Source organism: Rissa tridactyla, chromosome 9, assembly GCF_028500815.1.
Source record: "Rissa tridactyla isolate bRisTri1 chromosome 9, bRisTri1.patW.cur.20221130, whole genome shotgun sequence".
Lineage (NCBI taxonomy): Eukaryota > Metazoa > Chordata > Aves > Charadriiformes > Laridae > Rissa > Rissa tridactyla.
Genome location: NC_071474.1, coordinates 22,306,795 through 22,325,653, shown reverse-complemented (window position 1 = coordinate 22,325,653; position 18,859 = coordinate 22,306,795). Strand labels below are relative to the sequence as shown.

The 18,859-nt window shown below is 59.7% G+C and overlaps 1 protein-coding gene across 3 annotated transcripts in view; it reads left to right on the top strand.

Annotated features, from left to right (window-relative positions):
* Positions 1–10,527: 10,527 nt before the first annotated feature.
* RBPMS2 (RNA binding protein, mRNA processing factor 2) overlaps positions 10,528–18,859 on the top strand; it is a 31,606-nt gene continuing 23,274 nt past the window's right edge. Inside the window, exon 1 of one of the 3 annotated variants that reach the window (XR_008468492.1) lies at positions 10,528–10,843. Coding sequence is in view for 2 of the 3 variants with exons in the window: in XM_054214799.1 (XP_054070774.1) it covers positions 10,784–10,843 (60 nt within the window). In the remaining variant the exon portion in view is untranslated. The remainder of the gene's footprint in view (positions 10,844–18,859) is intronic. The other 2 variants (XM_054214799.1, XM_054214798.1) reach the window with 2 other exon arrangements.

Here is an 18,859-nt window from a genome sequence, read left to right as displayed (position 1 = left end):
TGCCAAGGCTGGTCGCCGGCCCCTCCGCGGGTTTTGCTGGACTCAGGGAGGGGGGACGGAGGGACGCTGGCGTTGCTCACCGCGGGGGCACACAGAAACATGCCTGGCCCCATCCCAGCGCCTCACCCCACTCCTTGTGGGGGGTGCTTCTCCTCCACCTCCCTGCTCCAGGAGTTCAAACCTTCCCTCCAGCCTGGCGTTGCTCATGGAAAGTTTATATATAGCCTTTTGTTTTTGCCAGCATCCCCCTTGAGTTTAAATAGCTCTTCCCCGTCCCTGGTGTTGACCCCGGATGTATTTATAGAGAGCAATCAGATCTGTGCTTGGCACCGAGCAAACCAAGTTCGTGTCGTCGTGTCCCCCCCCACCCCCTGTGGGATGCTCTTACATCAGCGCGGCTTCACGTTCAGCCTCTCCCTGAAGGAGGAGGCCTCAGGGGCTGGAGGGGGGCTGCTCGGAGGGGTCACAGCTGGGGCTGTGCCAGGCTGCGGATGGCTTCTTTTGCTGGGGTGTGTGTGGCTGCACCAATTCTGGCCACGGAGCCGCTTTTTGGATTGCCATCATTAGGGCTCAGAGTGAACGCCGGCTTGCGAGGGCCGGCACCCTTTCTCCTGAGACTGCTGTGTCGTGTGTTTCGTGTTGTGGAGGGGAACTGTGCCTCTGGTGCCACAGGCCCTGCAAAGCCAGGGCTGTGAGCAATCCCGTGGGATGGTTTAACTGCCCAGGGTTCATGGGGAGATTCCTGCCACCTCTCCTCCAGCCAGCCGGCTCCCCCCGCTGATGCCAGCTCCGCTCCCACCCCGGAGGTCCGGGCTGCTGGGCGGCCTCCCCTCCAATCTCAGCTCTTGACTATTTAAGGCAAATCTCCTCGCCGGACTTTTAAACAAAACCCGGGCTCCTCTTGCTCTCCTTGTTTTAAATAACTCGCCTGGCGTAAACAGAGCGAGGCATAAGACTATAAATCAGGCATTCCCGGGACCTGGCTGGCAGGGCGCGTGCGCGGGGGGCTCACCAGACCCCTGGGCTTCACGGGGAGCTCATTTCGGTGCTTGGGGTGGGGGTGTGGGTGGACAGCGGGAGCGATAACAGGGCAAGAGGAGCTGTCGTGGGGCAGGCGTTCCCAAGGAGACTAATGAGATTACGGGGCGAGAGGCGCTGCCTGGGCTGCCGGCGTTTGGGGCAAAATAAATTAAGGTTGCAAAAGAGTTTCCATCACAGCCCCTTGCTTGTCATTCCCCACTGGGGCTGGAATTTTCCAGGCCACGTTCCCCTCCTGAAAATGAATTTTTCCTGGGAATTCCATGCTGGTGGTGGTTGGTGATGTGGGAGTTTGGGATCTGGGGGGGCAATGCCTGGACTGCGGGCGTGAGCCCAGCGTGTGGGTCGTGGGGACACGGGCCCTTTGCTCTTTGTCCCCTCCCATCCCGTCCGTGGAAGCAATCGGCAGCAGACGGCTGCAGAAAATAGGCCTTCGCCGCCCTCGAGCCTCGGTGTTTATGCACCATGGTCGCAGCAGAACAGAAGTAATTATAGCTTGTCCCAGGGACCAGTGCTTCCCATGATAAAACTCTTTGTTTTCTGTGGTTTTACGGCTTTGCCAAACTTTAATCGTGAGCTCAAGTCTTTCATGCTGGGTGTCCAACATACCAACGTACACGAATTCATCTAAACAGTCCAGTTTAAACAAGTCTGGCGTTTCTGGGACTGAGAATTGGAAAGATATATTGCTTTGGTTCGCTGCCAAGGCTTGAAGCTCCAAGGGGTGAGACGTGGGCTGCCCTGGGGACAGGGAGAGGATGTTCGCTGTACACACTGGGGGCTCTGGCCAAGCCGAGGAGCCCCTGAGAGCCCCGCAGGTTGTGCGGGCTCCTTGGCTTCGCCCGGCTGAGCTGAGCTGGGGTGAGCATCCTCCGCGTGGGGACAGCACGGGGACGGGTGCTGCTGCGGCACGTTGGCTTCCATACCCCCAGCTCCAGGAGAGCAGGAGCCACCGTGGAGCCACGCTGCCGGGCCTGGCCTGCCTTCCCTTCTCCACCCAAAGACCAGCAGGATGGATGGAGCCGCCTCTTGCAAGGCGACGCTTCATTTAGCTCTCATCCTCCCCTGACGTGCTAATCCCTCTCGTTATCCACATGACCGTGGAGCAGCCTTCGAAGTGCCGGCAGCGCCGGCGTGGCGGCTTTTACAGAGCAAATTGCAGCCTTGGCAGGGAAGTGTCACCTCCAGGAGGAGAGCGTGGGTCCTCCTTGACCAGGGGGGCTGGGAGGCTGGAGTCAGCAGGAGGTCTCCTCCATGTCACGCTTGGTGGGCTGGGACCTCCTGGTAGCAAAGGGGTCTAGGGATGCAGGTGTCCCGGGCTGCCCTTCGTGGTGCTCAGCGCAGCACGGCTTTATGTTGGCCTGGAGAACAGCGGGGAGGGCGATGGAGGCTGCAAGGAGGCTTCTTCCCTACCCCTGAAGCCACCCATGGACCCACCATGGGATGGAGGGGCAGAGGGCTGGCCAAGGGGAGCCCATGGGTGCAGGGAGGGCCCAGGGGAAGGACATGATACAAGTGAGTTTACAAAGGGCTTTTCCAGGCTTGTGGCTGCCACGGAGAAAGTGCCACATCCAGGCTGGAGCGATGGTCATCCCGCCCGTCGGCTTGCTCCGTCAGGCTTTGGGAACCATGGTGCATCCCGGCCTGTGGCAGTGGCGGCGGTGGCATGGGAGCTGAGCCGTGCCGTGCGCGGTGGCATCACTCGCTTGGGGTTTTGGCCATCGGTTTTCCAAGTCGGAAGGTCATGCCTATGTTGGTCGTGTTGCCAAGGATTCCTCCACAAGAAGTCCTTTTATTTTATTTGACAATGTCTCCAGTGTGTAGAAGGGCTGGACATTATTAACCTTGGTGGAAACAGGACGCCTTTCCTCTTGGGAGAGTTCAGGTAATGCTTTCTGTGGTGAGCAGGGAACACGTCACGCAGCACGGCTCAGAGCTCCCCCCTCCTCCGTCACAAGAGTGGCCCTTCTTGGCTGTCCAGATGCTTAATGGCAAAGTTCGGGAGCACTTCTGCCCTCCATAGTGGCTGTTAATTAGGTGTAAAGATAATTTAACAGAGGATGAAGAGATCTGGTCTGGAGAGGCCGTGTTGATGGTCAGAGGTGGGTCTTGCTGAGCAGGATAGGCCATGGCCCCTTCAATTGGTGGCACCTGGCTGAGGGCAGAGTAGGATCCTGGCCCAGGCAACCTGGGTTTGGTGATGCCCAGAGGGGACTGGGACAGGCCCTGGGGTAGGACAACACAGGAGGGCTCAGGACACTGGTGACACCGATCATCTCTCAATGGCCAGGGTCAAGCCACGTCCCGTTCCTGCTGCTCCAGCCACCACTGCGGGTGCCAAAGCTGATGTTCTCACGGAGCACCCTCTCAAAACCGCAGCCGAACGGCCGCAGAGGGTGGGAAGAGGCAGGATCTGGCTCGGCAAGGGCTTGCCCCCGAGCCCTGTGCCTTTTCCCTGCCGCCGGGAGAGATGTGTGGACCGTCGGTGCCACTTGGTCGGTGCCGAGCGCCAGACGCCGAAGTGGAGCCGCGCTTGCCGATGGAGCAGCGATAGTGCGGCTGGGGGGAGCCTTTAACGAATGCCCACATAAAAGATTCCCACCGGTTTGCTCCCTCGTAATTAATATGCCCGGATAGTGCAAACGGACACATTAATTATGAAGCTAATGAGATAACAGTACATTGTTTAAGCACTGCACAAGCAAGAGAGAGTGCTGCCCTTTTTATTTCTGTACTTCATCTACAAAACAAAAAAAAAACAACCCAAAGAGTTTTGGGGCAGACGAAAGGACCTGCCTTCACTTCCTAGGTGAATAAACGGCAAAAGCCCTCCGTGCAGCAGCGCTTTTTCCAGCGGGAGGTTGCCGGCACGCTGCATCTGCAACCCATCAGAGGGAAGCGTTTGGGTTTATTGTTCCCTCTCCTGGCTCCAAACAGACTTTTCTGTTTGGCGGCACTTTCTTTTTTTTTTTTTTTATTTTTATTTTTTTTTTTTTTTTAAATTCAGATTTTGTAAACCCAAGCTCTCCTCGCCCCTTTTTGGTCTGAAGCCCGCTCGGTGGGTTCACATCACGGGGTGGGGGGGGGGGGGGCGCAGCAAACATCCTCCGAGCTCGGCCCCGGTGGCGCTGCCAGGAGCTGCTCCGAAATGCCCATAAAAGCAGCTGTGCAGCGCTGTGCTGCGCCCGAGCACACACTTGCGCACACCTCCGAGCCCTTGTCGGTCCTGGTTAGCTTCAGCTCGTCCTCCTGGGGGAAGGCAGAGCCGGAGAAGACGAGCGCTGACGTATGGAAAGGAATTAAAGTTTGAAAGCGCTCACCGCCGGCCTCAAGGCAGCTACTCTGGGCATGTGATGTTGGATGAGCCCTGCCGCATCCCTGCTCCTCGTCTCTGCCCAACACCCACTGGGCCACCCGGAGTGCCCTGCAGCCCCCAGGACGGGGCTATTTGGATCCCGTCATTTGGTACCCAAATACCAGCGGTCCCCGGTGCCAATTTTCCTGCCACAACTTGCATCCTCCGCACCTTTAGCGGTGCTACTAAATCAGTCCTGGGGGTGTCACGGGTTTTGGAGGGGAAGGGGCTGGCAGCGCCTCTCTGACCTGATGGATTTGGGGCAGGGAGCAGATGCCCCGAGCATTTGCTCCGGCCATTACATGGGGTGACCTGCTGCTCTCCTGCCCTTGAGCATCCTCCTTTTGCTCCTGAGTCTTCACGCCTCTTAACGATGACCTTGCCTCTGACTGCACTTGGCGTGCCCACGCTCCGGGGCTGCCCATCCCTTGTCCCAGGAGGAGCAACGTGTCCTGCAACTATCGCGGTTAAATTCAACAAAAGAACTGGGACCAGCAGGAATCTGAATGGTTTGAGTGGGCAGGAGCAGCCCTCTGCCACCCGAACCTTTGCAGTGCTTAGGACTCACGGAGCCACGTGGCGTTTGATCCAACGCACGGAGGAGGTTGGGAGCTGCTCTTCAGCCTGGCCTTGGCCAAGCGCCATGTCCTGTTTGGGGAAGAGATGGGCCAAAGGGGGTTGTGCGACCAGGAGGAATGGCTGGGTGGGCTCTGCATCAGGCAGAGATGGGGACTGGGAGGTGGGGAACCGCAGAAGGGACCAGTGAAGGGTCACCAAGGAGCTGGGTTGGGCTAGTTTGGCCAAAAGGAGGTCGAAAGGGGGTCTTTCAGCAGCTTACAACTCCTGGAGGGTTTGTTACAAAGATGGTGGAGCTACACTTTCTTTGATAGTGGCAGATGATATAACGTGGGGCGACAGCCACAGATGGTGGCTTGGGAGGGCCAGATTGGATGTTGGGGAAGACTTCTTCCCTGCGGGATGGTACAGCTCTGGGATGGACACCTGGAGAGGTGGGGTTGCTCCATCCTTGGGGGTTGTCAAGCTAGGACCAACCTGATCCGGTGCTGGTGACAGTCCTGTGAGCTGTTGGGTGGGAGACTCCAGAGGTCCCCTCCCACCATCGCTGTGTGATGCTATAGCAAATTTCCAGATGTTTGGATGCTGATCCATACCAAAACCAGCATCTCAGCCCTAAAGCCTCCTCCTGCCTGTGGCCAGAAGGGTCTCGGAGAACTCATTTGAGGTCCTGTAAAGAGCCTTTGGTGACACCAGCACCCAGCTCACACATGCCCATCGCTCACCACGGCTGTGGCAGCCAGCCCCGTGACAAAGTGGGGCCAGCTGGTCTGGACTGCTCGCTTGGAAATCAGGGTTTCTCCGCATCCCATGGTTGGTGTCCATTTTCCAGCCGGTGTTGCAAATCCTGGTCCAGAATAATTAACCAGAAAGACTGAGGGCATGAGAGAAGAGCAGCTGGGGTGGGTGGAGGGGTGCCCAGGGGCATCTCTGGGGCAGGATGGAGGAGAGCAGCAGAGAAGTGCTAGCTGGCGTGGTCCAGGGTGATGTAGGGCTTCCCAGGCAAGGACAGGAGGAGGAGAAGTTGGTGCCAGCAGTGAGCAGAGGAAATCCTCCCTTCATCCTACCTCAAACATGTTGGAAGTGGCACAGGGGCGTCCTCTGCCCTGGGAGGAGTGCCGAGGCTCAGCTGCTGGCCCAGAGAAGCAACGAGAAACAGCAAAACAGCCCCGCGCCTCATCCAGCGCGTGGCACAGCCTGCTGTGGGCTTGGGGAGCAGCAGGGACCCCACGGTACCCACTATGGCAAGTCCCACGAATCCCAAAATGAAATTTGTCGCCTCTCTACAGATGGATGAAGGGGTCCCGGGATCACAAAATGAACGGGCAGCAGGTAGAGGACGCAGGAGACAGACATCCCTCCATTAGTACCTAAAACGAGCATCCAGGCAGCTGGCCCGTGCTCCTGGCTGTCTCCTGTGCCGCCCACCTGCTTGTTTGGGGGCGAGGAAGAGCCCTTGGGAAACGTTAAGGTGACAAACAGCGTGTAAAAACACTAGATTGCCTACAGGTGGTGGTTGTTTCAAGTCCCACCCTGATTTCTCAGCGGATTACCACTTGTTTCCGTCTCAAGCACTTGGGTAACCCCCTCCCGCAGATGTGCCTGATGGCCGTGAGCACCTCACAGCTTTTCCTGCCTTTTCTCGGGGAGACGCTGCAGTTCCCATCGTCTCCAGGCGGGACGGCATGGTTGGAGCTGCTTGCATGGGACATTGTGGCAAGGCAGCTGGAGACGCGCGGCCCATCCCCACGTGTGAAGAGGCGTGGAGGAGACCTGGAAGTTGCTCTGGAGATGTTCTCCAGCTGGCAGTGACCTGGCGGGGGCTCGTGGTCCAGGGGCCTCACCAGCAAGCTGCTTTCTGAGCCCCACCACATGCTCGCAGCAACAGAGTTGGTTTTAGGTGGGCATTGCTGCCGAGTTACCCCATGCTTGCTGCACGCATGCTGAGATGGTTACAAGGCTGCAAGTGAAGTGCGTGCTCAAATGGCCGCAGGAGACCACACGGTCTTGGGCATAAGAGTAACTTTTTGGTCTCACTTAGGTGTTTTTCCTCAATGGGGGTTTGGCTTCACCGCCGGCTCCCCCACCCTGCGCAGGAGCCGATGTGGGAGAGGTTGGTGGTTGCGGGATGGATAGTCACAGAGTCACCTCTGCTCTCCCAACCAGCGCATCTCTGTGGACGTGGGATGGCAAGGACAGGGCCTCCTGCGCAGATCTTGGTTAGACTGCAGAGGTAGAGGCTGGTGGACGCCTCAGGGTGAAAAGTGTTGGTGTAAAAATACATTGCTGTAAAACTTGGATAAGCATGGCCCAAACCAGAGTCTCTCCCTGGTCCTGCACTGCTTCAGCTGATGTGGTCTCAGATCACCCAGTTAAAGCTGAGCATCTCCTCGTGGAAGTGGAGAACTGCCCAAAGAACAAAATCCTCAGCCAAAACCACAGCAGAGACATCCCAGTTTTCTGGTGGACTGGCTCACCTGCACAAGCTGGGAGCAGTGACTGCTTCCTTTGTCCCACCTTTTGTTCACCTTTGTAAGTTCCTGGGGGCAGGAAATATCTCCTCCTTGTGCAGTTGGTTGGGCCATTAAGGGTTCCATGGAGAGAGAACGCTCTTCTCTGCAGGGCTTTGGGAGGGGATGGGATGTCTGGGTGGGATGTCTATGGGGACATCAAAGGGACTTGATGGTTTCAAACTGAAGGAGGGTAGATTTAGGTTTGATATCAGGAAGAAATTCTTTGCTGTGAGGGTGGTGAGCGCCTGGCCCGGGTTGCCCAGAGAAGTTGTGGCTGCCCCATCCCTGGAGGTGTTCAAGGGCAGGTTGGACGGGGCTTGGAGCAACCTGGTCTGGTGGGAGGTGTCCCTGCCCAGGGCAGGGGGTGGAACTAGATGACCTTTAAGGTCCCTTCCAACCCAAACCATTCTGTGATTCTGTGATTCTATGACTTAGGAGCCCTGAGATGCTGGGACGTAGGGATGCTGCCACTGCGTAGAGCCCTGAGGGGTGGCTGTGCAAGCAGGATGCTTTTCTCTTGCTCTGCAGCAACGTGCTAGACTCTCCCACAGAACGAACCCCAGGTTACGGGCCGTTGGTCTGGCAGTGACGTGGTGGACCTGCCACTGTTGTTGCCCCAGCGCGATGGACGCAGCAGCTCTTCTGCTTGCGGTGGGTGTTTGTCCCACTGCGGAAGAGGCGTGTGGAGGCTTCCTCGGGGGTCTGACGAAGACCCACTGCTGCTGCTGACTTCCACCCCTTTGCGCCTTCCTCTGCTCGCCGCAGGCTCCGCAGACCCAAAGTCTGTAGAAAGTAAAAAAAAAACAAACCCACCAACCCAACCTCTAAACACCAAGAAAGCTCCACGAGGTTAGGCAGTTTTTTGCTTAATTAGCACAGGATGCAAATATTCCTGGTCTTCGTCAGGGCAGGCTTGCTCGGAGTCTTTTTGGCACGGCCAGTAACGTTATTTTGGGGGGTTATTATTGCCGCAGCCTTATGCTGGGGAGGGGAAGGGATGGTGAAGCGCGGCGTCACCGAAGGCCGGAGAAAGCCCTCGCTCTGCTGAGGATCTGGCCGCGCTGCAGGCGTATCGGGGGCTCTTGCCATGGTTTGGCAGGGCCAGGGGTATTCTTTGGGTGAAAGGTCTCCAAAAAAAACAACCACCCCACCCTGTAGGACAACATTGTAAATAAGCAAATTGGGTTTTTTTTTAATTAAAAAGTGAAGGTTTTTCCCCCCCTCTCCTGCAGGACCTGGCAGGGGTCGGGCTGTCTGGCTCAGTGGCTGGTCACACAGCCTTACAGAAAGAAATAGTCGCTTTGCCGCTGTCTGTGTGAGAACTCGAGAGGCAAATCCACTGTGCTACATGTGAACAGCTGCTGCCGCTAAAAGCTCCGGCCTAGAAAGCGAGGAAACGCAAAGCCCAGGCTCCCGGGAGGATGTGCACGGTTCCTCCCCTCCGACGCCCCTCCGCTGACGGACCCACACGGCATGGCCGGCGCTGGCTTGCCCAAGGGAACCGCCTGGGGTGACGGTGCTGTCCCCCTCTCCTCTCCCCTGCTGCTCCCAGAGCCCCCGGGGTTCCGCTGGAAGAGGCTTGTGCGTGGGGACGCCTGAGGTCGGGGTTAAGTCTTCAAGGGGAGCCTCTGCGCAACCAGGTGGCAAAGCAAGCCGGGGGCTGGGGCTGGAAGGGGGCGTCGAACCCAGGTGTCGGCAAGGAAATGGGCTGGGATTGCCCCCAAGCCAGGCTCGCACACGAGCAAAACCTTGTCCCTGCGCTACTGCTGGGAGCGAATGGTGGCTCCGAGCCAGTCGCGGACTCCGTCTGATTGTGAAGGGACGTCCGCCGCGGTTGGGACAGCACAGGCCATGGGTGCATTTGGGCACCTCTGACCCTGGGAGCATGCATTGCTTCTGCAGCTCAGGGGGGGCCGTGGGAGCAGTGGGGCAGGGCAGGGCAGGGCTGATATTCCCCCTGGCTTTCACCCAGCCTGGGCGCCGAGGGGGCAGCGAGGGCTGGGTACCAGCGACGCTGGTTTCGCTGACGTGGCTCAGATCCCCCGAACATCTCCCACTTGGCAGGCTGACCTCGAACCCCTGGGGTTTTACACATTTGCCTTGCGGAGGGACCAGGCGGTGGGATGCAGCGCGCAGGGAGGAGCCACATTCACCGTTTTCTGCTCCTGTTTCTCAGCCCCAGCCGTGGGCTGCCCTTTTGTATGGAGGCCTGGAAGAAGGCAAGACCCTCTTCATCCTCTCCAGCTGCCGTGGCGGGGATGGGAATGGGTCAGGCAACTCCCTGGGCATGGTGGGTGTCTCGGTGTGGGCTGCCACACATCGGGGAGCCGGGAGCACTGCCCAGAGCCTGGCTCCCACCTGGGCCAACCTGCACAGGCTTATGGGGCCATTGTCCTGGGGGATGTGGGGCCACTGTCCCGGGCTTATAGGGCCACTGTCCTGGGGGATGTGGGACTGCAGTCGTGGGGGATGTGGGGCCACTGTCCCAGGCTCATAAGGCCACTGCCCTGGGGGATGCAGGGCCACTGTCCCGGGGTTACGGGACACATGTCCTGCCATTCCTGGGGCTCGGGGCTTTCACCGCGAGGGTTCTGGAGTCGTCGTCCCAGGGCTGTGGGGCTGCAGTCCCGGGACCCCCGCGGGGTTCAGCCGCGGACCCCCTCCCCGACCCCGGGGATGCCCGGGCGGGAGCAGCCGGGCCCCGCGGCGGGCGGAGGAGCCGGCGGGCCCTTTAAGAAAGTCGAAGCCCGAAAGTTCATCAAAGTTGAGAAAGTTTTTCGTCGAAAGGAGGTGGTGGTGGCTTGGGGTGTGTGTGTGTGTTTGCGTATAAAATAATTAAAATAACTCAAGCCCAACAACAAAAAATAATTAAAAAAAAGCCCCGCACGCCCTCGGGGGCGGGGGGGGGGGGGGGCGGGCCGGGCCGGGATTGGCGGCGGGCGGCCCGGGGGCGGCTCCGGGCGGGCGGGGCGGGGGCGGGCGGGTCCCGGCCCCGCTGCTCGGTGCGCGGCGGCGGCACCGGGAGCGGCGGCGGCGGCGGGGGCTGGGGCGCGTCGGCCCCGCAGCTGCGGCTCGTTGCGCTCCGCTCGGCCCCGCTCCCCCCGGCCCCGCTCCCCCCGGCCCGGCCCCATAACAGCGGCGCCGTCGTCCCGGGACGCCGCATGTGAACCAGGAGGGCAACGCCACCCCGCACCGCCCCGCACCGCCCCCGCGCACCGGCACCGCACCGGCACCCCCGGCCCGGCCCCGCGGAGCCCCGGAGCAGCCGGCACCACCTCCCCACCCCCCCATCCACCTCACCATGAGCAACCTCAACAAGGACACCGAGCACACCAACGGCGGCGGCAACGTCGAGGAGGAGGTGGGGGCCACCGGGACGGGGAACCGGGGACGGGGCACGGCGTGGCTGGGGGGCCGGGGCGGCGGGGGACCGGAGCTGGGGCGCGGCGGGGAGCTGGGGTACTAGGGATGGGGCGGCAGGGGACCGGGAATGGGGCACGATGGCGTCGGAGGAGCGGGGATGAGGCGTCGGGGGACGGGGGTTGGGTCGCGACGGCGTCGAGGGACCGGGGATGGGGCGTCGAGGGACCGGGGATGGGGCGTCGAGGGACCGGGGATGGGGCGTCGGGGGACCGGGGATGGGGCACGACGGCGGCGGGGGACCGGGGATGGAGTACGGCGTCGTCGGGGAATGGGGGGTGCGACGTCGGGGAACCGGGAATGGAGCACGACGTCGTCGGGGAACGGGGGATGCGGCGCCGGGGATCACGGCGCCGCGGTGGGGGCACCGAGGACACGGCGTCGGGGCTGGACCCCCGGCTCGTCGAGGGGCTGGAGACGGGATGGCGGGTCCGGCCCGGGCTGGGGAGCCGGAGCACGGAGGCGCCGGGGCTGGAGCAGCCCGGGGAGGGCGCCGGTAGCCGCTGTCGGGACCGGAGCCCCGCGGGTCGCCCCGGGGAGGGGGCGGGGGCTGGATCGGGGCTCGGGACGGGCAGGTCCCCGCTCCCTCCAGCCTAGCCGGTGCCCGTGGGCATGGTGTCCTGTCCCCAAGCCCCTGCTCTGCCCGTGTGGGCTGCTAGGGACACGCTTGGGCCACGGTGGTGGAGACCTTGTCCTGCTCCCCGTGCGCCAGCAGCCTGGTTGGGCTGGAGGGCTGCGAGCCGCCCTGCCAGCCGTCCCCTTGCCATGGCGAGACAGACCCTGGATGTTGCTGGGAGGGCTTGCAGGGGTCGCTTGTCTGTAGCCATATGCCGAAGCCGAGCACGCAGCCCTGCGTGTTTGCCCTCGGAGCCACTGGCTGGGCACTAGCATCGCTGCTAGTGCGGCGCTTCTCTCATCACGCCCCTCGAGCGGGCGTTGGCGCAGTGGGTCACCAGCCACCCTCCATCTTGGAGATGGTGCCGGAAAACACCCGGCCTCGGTAGCGTTTTGCTGCAGTCCTCCGTGCCCGGCCCTGGGGACCGAGGAGGTGCTCTGCCCCCTCCCCTCACTCTCCTCCAGCGCGCCGTGCGCTCGCGCCGCCGCAACATGGCGCCTGGCTTCTCCGCCACCCACCGGGGCTGGCCGGTCCCCGCACACCAGCTGTCTTGGGGCTATCGTCCCCGCTGGTCTTCAAGCCCAGCATGGGGACCCGGCCGGGTAATGGGGTGGAATGGATTGGCAGGCAGCGGCCGTAGTGTTTCTCTCCCCTGCGCAGAGCGGGGCTTGGGTGACGCAATGGGACACGTCTGTGATGCTCCTATTTACACGTCGCAGCCTCGCTGGGTGGCACTGGCATGGGTGGGTGGGGAGACAGAGCACCTGGGGCCCCGTGCCGCTTCCCCGGTGCGGGGAGGCTTGGTACCAGGGGGTTTTGCGGGCTGCGCACGCATGCGCAGAAGACTCAATGCGGCTCCTTGATCCAATTACTCACTGGCCTGCAAAGCTCCCGAAGTCGATGCTGCTTGGCTCATCCCAGTGGCATTGCTCCGGCTGGGCTGGCTCCTCGTGGGTGGTGGCCGGGCGAGCTCTTGGTGCTGGGGCAGAGCCGGCCTGTTCCCCACTGCCAGGTGGTGGTTTGGCAAAGTGGGTGCTGGAAGATACTGCATTTTTGGGAGTCTGGAAATCCTAGCCCTTTGGGAAAGCCGGTCCTCCCTGGAGTGGTGCTTGGTGGCCGGAGAACTGAGTTAAAGATTGCATCCCTGGGGAACGGGGCTGGGGTTGAACACAGCAGCCCCTGCTCTCCATCGTGCCACCTCCGGGGGTGTGCGGGGAGGGGGACGGTCCAGTCCACCGTGCTGGATGGTCTGCAGCCTTGCTGGGTGCATTTGTCACCCTGCACCCAGGGGTGCAGCGAAGGACCAACCACCCCGGAGGCGGCTTGAGGATGCTTGGGAGGTGGTGGGCCAGGACTGGTGGGGGGATGTCCCCTTCCCTAGTGGGGTTGCTGTTGGGAAGCCCTCTCTGCACCTGGATCCATCACAAATAATGATGAGCTGCAGGTTGGCTCCGTGGTGGCCGCTCCGAGCCTGCAGGAGCCCTCAGAACGCTTGCTTTTCCTCTGCGTCCTCCTGGCTGACCAGGAGCTGTTCCTCGCTGCAGAAGCAGCTAATGGTGGCGCAGGGAGTGACGTTGTGTCCAGGGTGCCGGCATGGTCTGAGGAGCTTAATCCCGCATCCCACCCAGATTCTTCCCCAAAGCTCCCGTCGGCACAGAGTGATAAATACGTTTAGTGCGAAGCTGAATCCTTCGTTCCCAACGCGCGTGGGAGGGTGTGCTGGGATATCTTCCCACACCGCGTGGGTCACGGCGCCAGATCCTGGCGCTGTGGACACTCCTCTGTGTCGTGTGTCTGCCCCCGCCCCCCACCACCGTGAGCCTCCTTCGCTGCCGCCTCCCCCGGCGTTTGCAGGAGGGGGCTGTGTGCCCCAGAGACAGCGGGGGCGAAGCTCCCAAATTCAGCCTTTCCCTTTATCTTATCGGCAAGCCCCTGGATCTCGCAGCCCCTTCCTGCCCGGTGACATGCGGAGGACAGGAATGCCTCTCGAGGTCGTTAGCGGGAATGTTAAACAAACAGGGCCTGATGTCAGTCCCTGCTGTTCCTCACCAGACACCTCCCCAAACTCCGTCCCTCCCCGCTTGCTGCTATCTCCTGTTTAGTTTTCCAGGCAGCTGCCAATCTGCGTGACACCGTATGTGGCGACGCTGCCGGGGGGCAGCTGCTGGGGTGCCGCAGGCCCCTGTGGCAGGCAGAGCTCCTCTCCGGCTGCCACAGGAGCTTCCTCACTCTGCACGGACACCGCCTGTGGTTGTTGGTGGCCGTATGGCAAGGAGGACGCCGTGCGTTCGCCCTGCCATCGTGGGTGTGCAACGCGGAGGCATTGCTCCTACTCTGGAAGTTCATCCTTGCTCTCCGAGGAGGTCACTGGGAAGTTGTCGGTCCCTGGGGAAACCTGGAACTGGCCATCCAGATGAAGCCCAGGGTTATCCCAGGTGTCCTCGTGGGCACCTTCCCTCTGCATGACAGGGTGGTTGGCCTCAAGGGCCTGCTGGCAGCTCTGAGGGTGGTGGCTGCCGCTCTTGTGGTAGCGCTCGGACATTGTGGGCTGCTGAGCGTGGAAGGTATCGAACCTGAGGTTGCACTGGGTGGGCAGAGCCCAGATGGGGACCAGGAGAAGCCACCTGGCTGTGCTCTGCTGGGAGAGGATCATCTTTCCCGTAGGTCCGTGGCAAGGCTGTGGTGGTAGCCATTGATTAGAGAATGCCCTCCTGGGGGGAGGGGGCAAAAGGCTCTCAGCTCCATGATACCTTCCCAGGTAGTGGGTTCTTCATCCCTGGCCTTTCTGAGCCAGAACCAGCTGGGAATGCTGTTGGTGAGCAGCCTGCGTTATGTGCTGGATGTCTGTAGCGCTTCGTGGACTGGTGCCAGGCATCTCTTGATTTCTGTAATCTCTGCTTGAGTGGGCCTAGATACCTCTTGCATGCATGGATTCTAGCTCTCTGACTTGAAACAAATAAGGTTAACATAATTTCTGAAGTCAAATGACTCTGATGCTGCTCTTTGCTACAAAGAACTTGAGGGTGAGGTAGTTTTGGTCACCACTTGCTAATCTTCTTGTACTTGGTCTGGCTGAACCAGGCTGGAGCTTTGAAGCCATTTTCATGCATCCTAAAAGTCCCCTCGGCATTAGATGCAGCTTTCTGTTAGTGACAGATTGTTGGCTGAGCAAATAGCCTGAAGTCACCATGTACGCAGAGGTTCTGGGAACTGGTGTGTTCCCAGACTTCCTCTTGCTCTGTCCGTGAGTTGCTCTTACTGGGGAGGGATGTGGGAATCTCCTTGTGTCCTGGTGACTGCAAATGCCTTGTAAAGGCACTTCCTTCTCCTTCCTTAATCTTTCAAATCTGAGTTTCTTAGACATGAATCCAAGTTGCTTTGAGCATTCAATATCCCACCTAGCCTCCGCGATGGGTTAACTGTTCTTCCTCCTGCTACCTGACCACATAGCTGGTCCAGTTAACAAGGCTCAGCTTCAGAAATGAGTCTTCCTCCTTGGCTGACCTGCGGGGTTGCTGAGCAGAGCTTTCCCTACCTGGCCTCCCAATGAAGGGGTTTCTGGTGGTGCCTGCGGAAGTTACAAAGGGCCAAACCCAAAGGCTCCCTCACTAGCAAGGGACTCTGCTTTCCCCTCATCAGGATGGGAAAAGAAGGAAGGATGCCCTTGGAGATGTCTGGAAGGTAGCTAAGAGTGGTTCAGGCTTTGCTGTCCTTCTTCATGCCTTTGCTAGAGGAACTGGCACTGTGTGAAGTCAAGTATGACTCTTGCTGGAACTGGTACGGAAGGCTTTTGGAGCCAAAAGATCCTTTGGGATTGCTGCTCTTGGCCTTGCCAACCTGCCAACTGGCCTAGGTTGCCCAAAGAGGTGGTGGAGGCCCCATCCCTGGAGACATTCAAGGCCAGGCTTGATGAGGCTCTGAGCAACCTGATCTAGTTGAAGATGTCCCTGCTCACTGCAGGGGGGTTGGACTCGATGGCCTTTGGAGGTCCCTTCCAACCCAACACATTCTGTGATTCTGTGAAGATTGAGCTGCTTGGATCACAGAGCAATGCTTCTGCCTGTCCTGGCCCTCCAGGTGCCTCAAGTAAAGGCTTTGGCTTGAAGCCTCACCAGGGCATGAGTGTGGGAGTGAGGGGGTCATCACCTCACCTGCAATGCTCAGCACCTGCTCTCAAGGAGTACCAGGCACTAGCTGCGACCCAGAAGCCTTCACGGGTCTGGAGGTGAGTGGTGTCAAAAGCGTGTTCCCAGGGATGCCTGTACATCCTAGGCCACCCCTGGAGCAGGAAAGTGCCTTCTGCAGCAGCAGCCACTGTTACGTGCCGATGGCTCACGTGGCAGAGGCTATAAGTGGAAGGAATTCATTTGCAGGTTAAAAGACCATGCGGGATGGCTGAAACTGAATTCCTCCTGACGCCGAGTGCTGGGCAGTGGGACCTGGTGAGGGGACAGGACAGTGGGACGCAGCCCCAGCACCGGAGCTGTTGAACCTGGGCCACCCTGAGGTGCACCAGGGTAGCTGTGATCCTGAGCCACCCCTGCATGTCTGGCGAGGAGGGACCCTGGGGTGGGCAGTGGTACCGGCGCCACGAGGAGACGCATGCTGGGTGACCCTGCCCTTGGCATGGCAGAAGTGTGTGCTGCAGGCTTGGCAAGGACGCTTTGACCGTTGCACCACAGGGTCATGGCATGGTTGAGAGGCTGCGTGTTCCAGGACCTGCTGTCCCCCCTTGGTTCAGCCCCACTGGAGAGGGGTGTTGTGTTTCGATGCTTTGGATGATGGCTCGATGACAGGCGAGTGTGGAGCTAGAGGTTTACGTGAGGTCTGGGCTCTGCTTGGGGTGTCTGGGGTGGTGAGGCTTTCCTTGGCCCCAGGGCTCTCCACTGGGTCCTACTTGGAGATGGGAACAGGGGTGGTGCTGAGGGTTGCTTTGTCCATCTGTCTAGTGAAGATCATCTCCTACGCCTGGCTCTGTGAACAGGGACAAGATGTTGACCTCTCTTGTGTGCCCTATGGGAAGGAACAGTTTCAAGCCCAAGTGGCCAAATGTAGCTGAACACAGATATGAGATCCTGAGATATGAGGCCTACAGCCTTGCCTTGATGTGCCCAGTGGCTGCTGGAGTGGCTTTCTCTAGGTGACAGTCACGTGGGACCGCATGTGCTGGCCTTGCACACCCTTGCTGGATCTCCTTGGTCACTGAGCCCAAGCTTACCTGGCTACAGGCTGTGGTTGCTGGAAACCCAAGGACCCAGTAGGGCAGTCTTACCCATGTGGAGGATCTCCAGCCCTGCTGTGTAGCCCAGAAGAGGCTATGGAAATGTTGCACCTCCTACTTTGGGATGGTGCATTCCCTCCTGCGCTGCTGAGGACGTGGTGGTGGGTTCTTGCATTAGCGTGGGGTCAGGTCCTTGGTGTGTGGCTGTGTGTCAGAAGCTGTTGGCCTGGGGATACGTGTCTCCCCCATCTGCTTTCAAGGGCAGGAGGCCAGTGTCTGTCTGTCTGAGTGGCTCCCCTGGGTCACCTCTAGCAGTGGCTTGATGTGCGGAGCGAGCTATGGACTTGTAGAGAGCACCCAGCTCCTCTGGGAGGTACTGGAGGAGGAAGGAAGCTTCACGTCCTGGGGTCTCCTTGGCCACGGTAGGATGCAGTGGGGAGCTGGCTGGGCCATGACCTGTTTCTAGCAGGACTGCGTGCCCTCTCCGTGCTTGCTACGTGCCCTGCCCTGCCCCGCTGGGCTGGTGGGTTTAGGGCTTACCTCTGCCTTGTCCTCTATGGGCTGGGTGTCTGCTTGGGGTCCTGTGGGGAGAGCGCCCTGTGGTGCACAGAGAGATGAGGGCATGACGCAGGCTAGGGTTGGCTTTTCTGATCCATTTTTGGGTGGTGCAGCCCCTCCCCGCTGCCTGGCGGCCCTGTTTTGCCAAGAGCCAGACTGACGCAATGGTGGTTCAGTCCTGTGGGTGCTTGACACCCTACTGGTGTCCCCGGAGGTCTCCCTGTGGTTGGGGTGACGCTCCAATAACCACTCTCGACGACAGAGAGCTGCTGCAACCTTGCAGCTCGTCACCACCTGGGTTTTGTGGAAGACGTGCTTGGTGTTGGGCCGTGGAGATGCCAGGCATGCTCTGTGGGGCTGTGGCGTGCCCAGCGGTGCGCTGCCCCGGAGAAGGTTGGTTTGAGGAGAGATTCATGTGCTCTTGTGGCTGTGTCCTGGCTCCGTGGGCAGAGGGGGCAGAGGCCTAGAGAGTGCCCAGGAATCGTCTTGTGTCAGGGCGAAGCAGGCAGATGTACTTGCTTAAGGATCCGAGGTGAGAAAATACCTCAGGAGGGTCCTGCATCCAAACCGATGTCTTCCTGCCAGCTTCTGCCCTGAGCAGAGCTTGTCTCATCTTGTCCCGCTTTGAGCGACACAGGACTAATTTATCTTCTAATGCTTGGGAAAACTGCACTTTTAGAAAGACTCTGGTGCCTGAATTCATGAAAATATTTACTTTACGGCCGGCTAGGCTATGTGGGATTCAAGGTCTCGGTGTTTCTGAGCCTTGCCAGGTGTGGGGATGAGGAGGAGCGAGACCCGGGCACTTGACCCAAGCTGCCAGCAGGATTATTTCATCCCATGAACGTCACATTCCATAGAAATTAGAAGGTTTGCTGAGGAGCGCTCTCTCCCTCTCTCCCTTGCTGGCTGCCATCCTGAGCACTCCTTGCCCTGGTGCCGGAGCCCTGAGCCCTTCCCTTCCTCCCCTTCCAGTGTCCCATGTTGGCTGACCCTGCAGGGATTGCACGGCTTCTGCTGGGAATGGGCTGAGTACAATCCTTGTCTATTTTATATTGGTATTGGTGTCAATATTGGTTCTTTAGTGTAATTAATGTTAATTATCTAGTTTTATTCTATTAAATCTGTTTATATTTCAACCTTCGGGTTTCTTTTTTTTTTTTTCCTGATTCCCCTTCCTGTGTGGGGAGGGCTCATCAGGTGATGAATAATTGTCTAAATGACAACAAATTGTTGTGGGCTCCTGAAACCATAACAGACCTCCATGTCTCCTGCTGGGAGAACAAGTGCCTGACTGTGGGCAGGAGGAGCTGGTCTGCAGCAGGTTTCCCTGGTGTCAGCCGTCCTCGTGGGTGAGGACCACGGCTTCAGCCGATGGCGAGAGGTGTCTGTAGGTCCCCGAACGTCAGAGGGTGGCAGATGTGCTGCTGGGTCCCTGGAGCCAGGGGGTTAGTGCCGTGGGCTGGGTAGTGCAGCCATGGGTGTGAGCATCTTTCAGCAGGTTGCCTGCGGTACTTGTGTGTGTCTTCTCTGGCTCAGCAGACCTCCTGGCAAGGTGGAAG